The sequence below is a fragment of the Elgaria multicarinata genome, chromosome 3 (genome assembly GCF_023053635.1).
Source record: "Elgaria multicarinata webbii isolate HBS135686 ecotype San Diego chromosome 3, rElgMul1.1.pri, whole genome shotgun sequence".
Classification (NCBI taxonomy): Eukaryota; Metazoa; Chordata; class Lepidosauria; order Squamata; family Anguidae; genus Elgaria; species Elgaria multicarinata.
In genome coordinates this window covers 146,707,648-146,719,964 of record NC_086173.1, presented here as the reverse complement: position 1 = coordinate 146,719,964, position 12,317 = coordinate 146,707,648, and the positions used below count along the sequence as shown (strand labels likewise).

The following is a 12,317-nucleotide window of genomic DNA, read 5'->3' as shown; positions in this document are numbered from 1 at the left end:
AGTAGTTCTTATTTGTAAAAGTTGCAAGCTGCACAGACTCTCTAGCAACCAGCTTTCTCCTTCCAGCTGAGCTGCAAAAGACAGAAAAGGGACCAGACTGCACTGGGCAGGAGGCAGGTGAGTTCGTAACCACTCAAAAGAGTTGCTTTGAGAAGGGCTGAAAAGGTGGCACAAGAATGAAATTTAGGGACCATGATTTCTTACACCAGGCAGAAGGTAGGGGAGTTCGTAACCATTCAAAAGAGAGTTGCTTTGAGAAAGGCTGAAAAGGTGGCACAGGAACGAAATTTAGGGACCATAATTTCTTGCATCATGTCTCTTAACTAGGTTTTTTTTTAAAAAAAAATTGATTGGAGAAAACAGAAGTTAAGCCCCTATGCACAGGAAAACCTACATCCACATTGTTGGGTCTATGGCCTAATCTATACCAAGCAGGATATTGCACTATGAAAGTGGTATGAAAGTGGTATATAAATGGCAGGAGCCACACTACTGCTTTATAGTGGTATTGAAGTGCACTGACAACTGTTGGGGCCCATTGACGCATACTATATACTGCTTTCATACTGCTATATCCTCCTTGGTGTAGCTCCTGCTTTTTATATATTGCTTTCTAGAGGATTGCGTCCAGTTCTGGGCTCCACAATTCAAGAAGGACGCAGACAAGCTGGAGTGTGTTCAGAGGAGGGCAACCAGGATGATCAGGGGTCTGGAAACAAAGCCCTATGAAGAGAGACTGAAACAGCTGGGCATGTTGAGCCTGGAGAAGAGAAGATTGAAGGGACACATGATAGCTCTCTTCAAATACTTAAAAGGTTGTCACACAGAGGAGGGCCAGGATCTCTTCTCGATCATCCCAGAGTGCAGGACACGGAAACATGGGCTCAAGTTGCAGGAAGCCAGATTGCGGCTGGACAACAGGAAAAACTTCCTGACTGTTAGAGCAGTATGACAATGGAACCAGTTACCTAGGGAGGTTGTGGGCTCTCCCACACTAGAGACATTCAAGGGGCAGCTGGACAACCAGCTGTCAGGTATGCTTTAGGGTGGATTTCTGCAATGAGCAGGGGTTGGACTCGATGGCCTTATAGGCCCCTTCCAACTCTACTATTCTATGATTCTATGATTCTATGATCAATATTCTGCTTGGTGTAGATTTGGCCTATATGCGAACAGGATACCACTTTGATGCTGATGACCCTTGCTGCCCCATGGGAGTGATGCAAGTAGGCTGTTGGGCCCACTGTATCAGGGAGGGAGCCTAAAAACCAAGAAAAAACGAAATTAGGAAGGGTTGAAAAGCCAGAGTCCAGGGTGGTGAGTGATTATAGTTTGTTGAAGGAATTCAAGGTTGGTAAACAGAGCTGTCCTCATTGACCTGCTGATGAGCAGAACAGAGCTTTATATGGGCAGGCTGGAATTAAAATGGGGTGATGGGTAGGCGTAGAGAAGCCCCATTCTCCAATTTCAATTTGGGAAAAGCAACAAAGGGCCAAACTAGACTTCCTATTAAATCTTTGAGTATGTCTAATGTGTGTTTGTGTATGTGTTTTAAGCATTTTTTTAAAAAAAAGCAGCCATGGGGGTGGAGAGGATCAGGACCATGACAATAGTGTTCAGGGAAATGGGGGTGGGGAGTTTCCAATCTACAATTTATTAGAGTAGTCTATCCTGGTTATACCAGGAGCTTTCTCTTACATAAGGTGCTAATTCGTTATATCTACTTTTGGTTTTGTCACAGAATTGAGGTCTGAGCACTACATGAATAGCATTTCCTTTCATGATTTTTTGCTACATAACCTCTAGATGGCACTGTGGTACAGTGGAATACTGAAATTGCACAAGTGGAAAAAGCATTTTCTTTTCCTTTCTCAAATAATATGTATCTTCGTTGCTCTAAAAGAACTTGCTGATGCTGACAGTGTGTTTAAAACAGAAGTGAAAGTGGAGGTCACACTGTTGTCTAAAGAACCTATAAATAACAGTAAATAAGGAATGACAAGTACACAATAAAGGCCTTGTGTAGAAAAGCTCCAGAGTGTGGATAACTGTGCCCAGCCTATCACTGTCCATGTATACTAAAATGGAAAGCTTATAATATATACTGCAGCTATGTTTGTGTTTCCTGCCCAAAGAAGTAGACAGAAATGTATGCAGGGCAAAAATGATTTTGGACCTTGCTAGACCATGCCGGATAAGCCGGCAGGGAGCCGGGGCGACAGCCCCTTTTTGGTTAAAGGGGCCACGTGCTCCCCGAAGACTCCAGAGAAGGTAAGTGTTTTTTTTTTAATTAAGCACCCCTTTTTTTAATTAAGCCCCCTGCCCCCTGCCCCCTGCCTACTCTTTCCCCGCCATCCCTCCCCACCCCCGTTCCCTGTGCCGCCCTCCCTCCCCGTCCCCGTCTCCTGTGCCACCCTCCGCCATCCCTCCCCGTCTCCTGTGCCGCCCTCCACCATCCCCCTCTCCTGCCGGTCCGGCCTTCCCCCCATCTCCCCCCCTGGATCCCCCCGGCCTGATGGGCACAGTGCTCGTATGAGCGCTGTGCCCAGTCCGTGGCTTTTCCTGGCTACTCGCGAGTAAGCGAGTAGCCGCAAAAAGCCACAGACCTTGCTAGACGTTCTGCAGCCCCAGCCTCAGGCCGGGGCTGCGGAAAAGGCGCGCCTTAAGCGACTTCGCTTATGGCGCGTTAGGGGAGGCTTCAACGCAGCCTGACCCCGGATTCTCCTGTGCGTCATCTGGACGCACAGCAGGGAAACTGGGCCTCACAGCGCGCTAAGGCCTTGTCTAGCAAGGCCCTTTCTCTCGCTGATAGAATTTATTTTAGGTATTTATTTTATTGATATCCTATTGCTCACTATTTAGTTTTATTGAAGACATTTCAATTCATGTTGAGTACTGTCTGCTTCATTAATATATTCTAATTTTTAATAATCAATGATTTCAAGTAAACAAATAAATACATCAGAATTAAAGGAGTTATCTTGATTTTACACATTTCTTCTTTCTTTGTTTTCATATATTTCTCCTGTCTCATTCTTGCTTGTAAACGTGCAGGCAGGGCTTTGATGCATTTTATTCTATTACACACACACACACTGCAGCACTTTTTAAGGTGCTTAAGAAGACTTTTGGCACTCCAGATGAATATGGAAGAAATCTTTTTTGAGACACACAGATGGAGGGGAATGGGAACAGAGGGACTGTTAGGTGAGCAGTGATTAAAGTGGGATCTACACTAATGGTTTAAAATGTTAAGGAAGGGTTGTGATAACTTATTGGGTCACATGATGCTATGTTTATAACGTTTTATCACAGATGTTTTTACCTTCCTTCTTTCATTGTATTTTCCCGTTGTTATGTTTAAATAGTGCTGCAAGTCTTCTTATGTGCCCCCTTACATCGTTATTATTTTGTCTTACTAAATTTTCAAGCCTCGATGGTCAGCCAAACGCTTTCCTGGGGGCGTGGATACTTCCTTTCGGCGCCTAATGCTAGTGCACTATAAGCTCCAAAGGGCTTGAGGGAGGAAATTTTAAAAATCATAACAAATCAACAGATGACCCAATCTGGTTAAAATTTGGTATGCTAAAAGCCCTCCTTAAGATCTGCCACTGTGCCGATTTTGAACTCTTTATCTTTAAAACCGATGCAGGTGTAAGCATTTGTTTAATTTCCATTAAAAAAATCATAACAAATCAACAGGGGTGGAGGTGGAAGGGAAAGCCAGAAGATCAAGAAGTGGGCAGAGCAAAGAGACCAGCCACGATGAGGAAGTACAAGCTACAACTTTAAAACAAACAGCGTGTCTAATCAATGAATACAGGGAAAGCAAAAGGTTAATAATGTGACATTACTGGAGTGTGCCTGGTTGTGTTTAAAAATGAAACAAATTAAAACATTTCCAGTGGTAGGAAAAAACCTAATAAGCACTAGTGTAGATCCACCCTAAGAGATAACAAAATTATCCTAGCATTAATAAGTTGCACACAAAAGTCTGAATTGACAGTGTAGGGCAGTGGATATGTATGTTCACAGAGAGCCCACATTTGCAGGCTTCTGTCATTACTATTTGAACCAGTGCCACAAGATTTTAGCTGTTTTTCCTGTAACACAGTGACGTTCCTCGCCTTCCCAAGTCTTGCTTTTGGACAGTTTGTTTGGAGGAGGCATCATTAAAGAAAAAATACACTGCATCTTTTTAACAACTCTTTTTTCTTTCAGCCACAGCTACTATGCCTGGTATTCTTCCTTCCTTCATGGGTCCCCTCTTCCTCTTCCTCTGCCTACTGACTTCAATGTCTGCCTTTGAAGATGACACTGTGGTGGTGACCAGCAGTGGCCCAGTTAAAGGCAAGCAAGTCCCGGCTGGCTCTGGCTCTGTGATGGCCTATCTGGGCATCCCCTATGCTGAGCCCCCTGTGGGGAAACTGCGTTTCCAGAGGCCCCACCCACATCAGCCATGGAGCCATGTCTTGGAGGCCACCACTTACGGCAACCCTTGTTCCCAGGAAGATAGTACTAAGATCCCTGATGCAGCCTTATGGGCTGCCAACACATCACTTTCTGAGGACTGCCTCTTTCTCAACATTTGGGTGCCTCATCCACGGCCCTCGAAGCCTGTTCCCATCCTGGTTTGGATCCATGGTGGGGGGTTTATCATTGGAGCAGCCTCACTAGATATCTACAATGGAGCATTCTTAGCTGCTACGGAGAATGTCATCGTGGCCTCCATGAACTACCGCTTGGGGATTCTGGGTTTTCTGTACTTTCCACCAGATGCTCCAGGAAATGCTGGCTTGTGGGACCAATGGCTGGCTCTGAAGTGGGTCAAGGAGAACGCAGCGGTCTTTGGCGGTGATCCAGCTCTGTTGACTCTCTTTGGCCACAGTGCTGGAGGGGCCTCGGTGGGTTACCATCTGCTGTCACCAGCAAGCCAACCCCTTTTTGCCCATGCTGTGCTCCAGAGTGGAGCTCCCAATGCTCACTGGGCTTGGAAGGATCCTGAAGTTGCTAAATCTGATGCCATAAATGTTGGCTTCTTGTTGGGGTGTCCTGAACAAAATCAGAGTTCCTTGGTGAGCTGCCTACAGGGGAACAATATTGGGCACGAAGAGTTGTCCAGTATGAGTGGCCTCTCTTCAGTAACAACAGATGGGGAGTTCCTCTCAGATGAACCCTGGACGCTTCTGCAGAGTGGAGCTATTCAAGCTAAACCAGTTCTCACTGGTGTCACTCTTGATGAGGGCTCTATCTTTGTATTGATTTTGCTTCCTATGCTCAGAACTAATGATAAGATGCTAACCTTGGAAGAGGTTGTTGGACGGTTCAGTTCAGCAACGCTTGATGAAGGTACTGTCAGGACTATAGCACTGAAGTACAATGACAGTGGCCAAGGGGCAAAATCCTTCCCTCGGGTTTTGTCTCATATTTTTAGGGACACCTCTTTTGTGTGTCCATTGGCTGAAATTGCTTCCAAGATGGCCGAAGCTGGGAGTCCTGTGTATGTGTATTCCTTCCAACGCCACACGCCTCGCTCTAAGTGGCCTGAGTGGATGGGGACACCCCATGGAGCTGAGGTGCCTTACTTGTTTGGAACACTGGCAACTGTGCTGGGGGGAAACCAAACAGACGTTGATGTTGCACTGAGCCGCAGAATGATGGGATACTGGGCTGAGTTTGCGAGAAGTGGGTAAGGCATGAACTGTTCGTTTCCCCTAAACTGTTGTGTTCCAGGAGGCAGTGACAGACAGGTGGTAGCTGAATCCCAAGCATGTGGTTCTGGTGGGAATTCAGATTCAAAGCAGGGGTTGAGTTTGAAGGCAGGCCCCTAGACTGCTCCACGTGGAGTTCAGGCTGGAGACTCACACGTAACTAGATTAAAATCTATTTAGATTCAATAACAGTAAATGCTAGACTGTGACAAAAATGGTCTCAAGACATTGTGCTGCCTTGAGGCAAAGTAGCAAATGGCGCTGTGACACTGAGCTGTTTTTCCATATGTATTTGCCCTGAGATATAGGCGTTGTTTGGCTGGGGCAGTTCCCTGCTGTGGGGTTTCTGGTATTTCTGAGTTTTTAGATGTATTTTGAGCCAGTCAAAGCCATTTTCATAACAATAATAATAATAATAATTCTGATCAAGGTGGGGAACAACAATAAACGATAAAATACATAATGCTCAATTAAAACATAATATACATTGTTAAAAACATCCTAAAAACATTCTAAAAACGTCTTAAAATTCCACTGGATAGGCCTGCCGGAAGAGATCAGTCTTTATAGCTTTCTTAAATGCTAGTACACTGTCAAGTTGATGAGTCTCCTTCGACAGGCCATTTCACCATCTGGGAACAGTAGAAGAGAAGGTCCTCTGGGTAACAGTTGTTAATCTAGTTTTTGCTAGCTGGAGTAGATTTTTCCCTGAGTGTGCGGGGTGGATTGTATGGGAGAAGGCAATCCCGCAGATAGCCTGGACCCAAAGCATGTAGGGTTTTAAAGGTAATAACCAACACTTTATACTTTGCTTGGAAACTAAGTGGCAGCCAGTGAAGAGATTTTAAAACTGGTGTGATATGGTCACGCCTAGGTATACTGGTGACCAACCTGGCTGCCATATTTTGAACTAGTTTAAGTTTCCGGACTAGGCACAAAGGTAGCCCTATGTAGAGTGCATTGCAGAAGTCGAGCCTTGAAGTTTCTAGCACGTGCACTACCATCTTTAGGTCTTGTCTCTAGGAAGGGGCACAGCTGGCACATCAGCCGAAGCTGATAGTAGGTACTCCTGGCCGTCGCATCTATCTGGGCTGTCATTTGGAGCAACAGATCCAGAAGTGGCCTCCTTCCACTTTTATCTACTGGGTGGTAATTGGTGCCTTGAGTCTCCATGCCTTGCACTTTATTAAAGATCTAATTGGGTTCATCATAGGGGAGTACGTTTTGTATTTCCGTGTGTGCCTGCTTTGCTTTCCTTCTTGCCTTTCATAGTACTTTGCTAATAAACTCCCTCCTTAATTAAGAGATTGGTTAGTGATTTCAGACTAAACCCAAGGCAGGGATTGTCTTTTTTTCTCCCCATGTGGCCAGGCTCATCTGGGTGATGTGCTACTGACTGGGCCTGTTCAGACAACATGCTAAGCCATGGTTAGGCCTCCAACCCTTTTGCTTTAAGTAGTTAGTGAGAGTTTAAGCTGTGGTTACGTACCCATCATGGTTTGGAATGGTTCACATGACATACTAACTCATGGTTTACACTAAGCCATAATGCTTAGCTTAAAATGCTTACCCATCAAGGTTTAGTGTGTTGTCTGAACAGGGCCAATGAGGTAAGGAGGGAGGGAAGGACAAGGGTTGGTTAGAGGAGACGGGTTGCAGGCTTGGTTGTCCATCTCCTTCTACTCCAAGCGGAATAATAAACCCAAAACAATTACAGGCACACCTTCCCAACACAGGCTGCATAGTCACAAAAGCCAATCTAGTTATTTTGGCCCCTGAGGTACAATATCCTATGAGCACTAATTCCCATCCCTTACAGTCAAAGTACAGGAAATTTAAATGAAAGAAGTAACATTTTGCTGCCGTTTTGACACCTGAGACCAGGAGCGGATCTACACAGATATATGTTACGTCTTATTTTGAGTCAGTAAACGTATTATTTCATAACGATTTTAAACGTCCCAAGGCACATGTATTTATAAATACGTTTCTTACCGTTGTCTTATCCCGTAGATATGCGCTGATCTGGGCCACACAATGTATTTTTAACGTTGTTTTCTCAAGTGTAGATCCTGCCCAAGGGGCAGCATGTCATGTTAGCAGTTGAAATCAATGGGATTTACTTTTGAGTAAAGTAAACCCACTAACCCTGCCTGGAGTCTCCCTCCCTGCTTGCTTGCATCTTCAAGTTGATGAACTACAGGTGTGCTGTTTCCCTTACTCCAAAGTAAATCCCATTGATTTCAACTGCTAACATCATATGCTGTCTTATCTTTGAGGAAAGCCCATTGAACAGAGAGAGTCTTACTTCTGAGTAAACACATACAGAACAATGCCCATAAACATGCAAATCATGGAAGGGGGCAGGGAGGTTGTGGCTGCAAAGTGGGCGGGAAACATGCCCCGAGGAAGGTGATTGGCTAAGGGAAAGCATATGAAAAAAAGGAGGAAGGTTTCTTACGATGCAATTGGCCACGTAAGACTTATACGGATAAGATCAGAAAATAAAACGGCAGAAAGGGTAAGCGATACAATGTTACAAGGCAAGAGTCATGTGGTGAGATGACTCAATACACAATAAAAAAACATTTATAAGCGTTATGTCCAGCTTAGTGTAGATTTGCCCCAGGTTCCTGGGCCAGGTGCCTCACTCTGCCTAACAGTAGGACTGGCCCTGAGTCTCTGAGGCTTCTGGTCACAGCTGTGAGTATGTTTGCAGTACAATATGAGCAATCTGGACCAAGAAGCAGGATTCTGTGATAGCCGTTTTGATCCAGGAGAATCTGGTGTCCATGAAATGGATACAGTTCAGGAATATAGTCGTCTCTCATCCACCGGGGAAAAAACAACAGAACATGCTCAATCAGATGCAAAAGTATTTCAATATATGTAGACCTAAATGTTTCCATTGATAAATGGATGAGTTGTCCAAAAAACTAAAAACACTTCAGCTTTGAAAATGATTTGATAGGAACTTGACCATGGGTGTGGCATTAATAACTTTAGTTCCTGTGCAGCATGACTCCCCTAAGAGTATAGTCTCTGGATGAAATATGACCATGATGTCTTCATTTCCCCCACAGGAATCCCACTGGTTCCAAACTGAAAGAGGCACAATGGCCACCCTACAATTCCACCGAGCAGAAATTCTTCCACATCAGTGTGGAGGCACCACAGGTCAAGCAGCTATCACCTGACCCTTACTGTGATTTCTTGGCAACACAACTATTCAATGCAATACGCACAAGTGAGTTTAGCTCCTTCAAGTAAGGGCATGTCTACACCTGCCATTAAATCTGGGCTGGTCTTGTGTGGATCCCTGTGCATCTATATGATGCACAGGGAATCCCAGGGGCAAGCGGGGATATTGAGAACCATGGAAAACCCAATGTTTCCTGCAGTCCTGGGAGCATCCCGTGGACCACAGGCTCTGTGGCTGCTGCTCCTGCCTCTACCTTTCCTCCCCTCGCAGAGTGGGGCTCTGGAAATGGGCATGGAGCTGTACAGGAAGGGGCTCTGTGCCCATGGGGTGTGTTGGGGAGCGGGTTTAGGTGTTTTTTTCAACTTACTTTTCAGTGGAGCGCAATTGCACTCCGTCTCTCCTGATATATGGTTGCGACGTCCCTCTTTCCTTCTGGGATGGCGCGCTGCTGTCAAAATGCTGGGGAGGATCATGGAAGCAGGTCAGTCCATGATCCTTCCCCCTCCTTCCCTTCCTCCCCACTCTACACCCTTAGGTGTAGACATGCCCTAAGAGAATATGAGTAGATATTTGCATTTAATGGGACCTTGATTGGGACCTGCATCTCAGAGAGAGTAAAGATCCACAAAGTTGTCAGATCAGAGATGAAAATCGGTTGGAACATCACCAATGTGAAGCATCTGCTCTGTGAACCTAGAGCACCTTTCCCCAATCTGCTCCCCTCCAGAGGTTTGGGGACTACAAGTCCCAGGATCCCTGACTATTCTCCATTTTGACTTGGGCTGATAGGAGTTGAAGTCCAAAATATCTGGAGGTCACCAGTTTGGAGAAGGCTGACCTAGAGGTTTTTTTTTTTAATGGTTTGTGTGCTCGGGATTTTAGGTGCCCATGTGAAAAAGAAGACATTGCTTCAAATCAAGGATGCACAACCTCATTTGGCCCAAATGGCAGAATTCAGTTTCGCAGAAGCATTTGGGAGCCCATGAAGGGGCACATTTGGCTTCAGGGCCAGATGTTCTTAGACTCCTGGAAACTCTAGGGATATAACAAATTCTTGGGGGATGTGAAGCTTAGCCTTGGATTACAGGGCAGCCAATTTAGGTCTGGATCAAGTGTACACTCAACAGGCAGCCACATGCCTTCCTTGGCCCCACCCAGCCAGTCCTGCTTCTTTGATGAGTGCATCTGTGTGAATTGCGTAGTTGCAAAAATGTGTGGATGTAGTTCAATGCAAAACTAAAATTCAGAAGCCAGTGTGATCTTCTGTTCAGAGGGTTGATCTTTCTTGATCAGTTCTTTTCCCCTCCTTTTTTTTTTTTTTTTTGCTTTTGCAGAGAAATCCCAAGAAGAGTCTGTTCCACCCATTTTGAAGAAAGATCTGAAGAACAAAATGAGAACTTAGGAAAGGGGAGTGCAAAAGATCTTGCGTCAAAAGTCAAGTGCAAATAGAAGTCATAACTGCTATCGTAAAATAATCACACGTGAAAATAGTTTAGATGGGTCCACACACATTGTGGAATGTGGGACCATATGCAAACACGTCGATGATCTAGAGAGCTTCGGCTATTGGGCGGTATAAAAATGTAATAAATAAATAAAATAAATAGTCCTCCTTGGGCCTGAGCTTTTGCTCCCATTGGGAGTATTGCAAGCTCACCTGTAAGTTACTGGAAGGGAGCAGCGTTACAGTTAGTCAGTTGGTGCATGGGAATTTGGGGTAGAGCTAACCTTAGGATCTCTAGAGCCTACAGTGTGGTTCTTTCTTCCTGTTCCTCCCCTCCCTGCCTGCCTCCCCTGGACCTTCCTGCATTACTGGGACCACATGGCACTCTCGCTTGAGTAAAGGAACACAACATGGACAGAACAAAGACCTTTTGACTCCCTACACGGCACATGCATTTATTTGTAAGACTACTTCTTTGTAAGGCTGTTTTCTTTCTTCACTAAAGAAAGGTGTGGGCTCTTTTTACGATTGTGAGCATGTGGGACTGGTAAATGCTCATTGGCTGGGTTCATACGTAATGCTAACCCACTGTGCGTCATGTCCGGGAGCATCCCATGAGGGGTTGGCTTGTCATGTGGGGAGCTTTTCCCTATCCATGATCAGGAAGTTACCTACCCCAGGTACCTATGCTCTGTAGTGGGGGTAAGGGCCCCCACAGTGGCGTACTGTGGAGTGTGGCAGGAGCTCCGTGGGTAAATCCGGCTATTCTGCAGAGAAATACTTACGACCATCTAGAGCAGCCAGAACTTCTGGTGACAACCTAGCCAGCGTGGGCAATCTCTATGATAGAGATCACTTAGCGATGCCTGGAGTGGCCAGTGCAACCCGTTCCCTCTGTGGTGGCTGCTGGAATATGTGGCTGCAGTGGCAGGAGGATGACGAGGGATCCATGCAGCAGGGATGAGTAAGAGAACCATGCTGTCCTGTGTAGTTCCACACTCTTGAGGGGGGCACACACATTGTGATTCTCTTACCTCTCCCTGCAGCATAGATCTGCTACTCTGTGATCATGTGAATAGGGCCATACTGTTCTGCCTTTTCTCTATCTCTGCTAACTGCCCTTCTAGCCTGAGGCAGCAATCCCATACAATCCCATCAGGTCTGACTGCCAAGCTGTCAGGTGCACTTCTCTAGAGAGGGCCCCATAAAATAGATGCCCTGTAAAACAGTGAATGAACAAGGAGTAGCCGTTTCAGAATAAATGCCTATTGTGGACCCTTCCTTGTCTTCTCCAGTATGGTTTTGTTGGGGGTTTCTATAATGTATTCCTGATTCATTCCACCAAGGCTGACCTTTCTTCATCATTTCCCTTCTCTGTAATATATCTTAAGGGATCAGTGCTACAAAGTTGTGATAACCCTGGCACCACTTCCTTGTCTGTGCCAACCAAAGCAAGGTCCCTCGCATATCTTCCTACCCTGCCAAGATGTCCCCACCTCTAACAGAGTGGAAGAACAAGTGGTGATTGACCTTCATGCCTGTGTGCCTACAGTGGTGTAATGTTCTTTTATGATAAAGTGTGTCCCAGGACAACTGAATAGTATTTAAGTAATCAAGGTTTGGTGGTGAGTTATTCCTTGTATGGAGAGTGTGCTGCAGCTTGCTTCGATGCCATTCTAAGATGGCGAAATAAAGCCATTTTGTTTCCTGTATCAGAGCCTCGGGTGTTTTGGATTCTTCTCCACAAGTCCCTTGTAAGATCCTGACATTACATGGGGTCAGAAGTGGGATGGGTTGTGTTGCTTTTTCTCTTTGCAGTTGGGAGTTTGTTTTAGTTGAAGATATAGATTTGTTCTGGTCTACGCCTCCACTTGCCTTGCAAAGTAATTTGGCTGAGAAGTGTAAGTACTGGAAACAAGCCTTTCAGTTATATTCTACTGCAGCTGGAATAGACGAGGTT

The 12,317-nt window shown here is 45.4% G+C and overlaps 1 protein-coding gene across 1 annotated transcript; it reads left to right on the top strand.

Moving 5' to 3' along the window:
- Positions 1–11,341, top strand: LOC134396877 (cholinesterase-like). Its single transcript, XM_063123483.1, has 4 exons — positions 1–117; positions 4,222–5,689; positions 8,795–8,958; positions 10,248–11,341. Exons 2-4 carry the CDS (start codon positions 4,233–4,235, stop codon positions 10,313–10,315), a joined length of 1,689 nt encoding a protein of 562 aa, XP_062979553.1. The 5' UTR covers positions 1–117; positions 4,222–4,232; the 3' UTR covers positions 10,316–11,341.
- Positions 11,342–12,317: the final 976 nt, after the last annotated feature.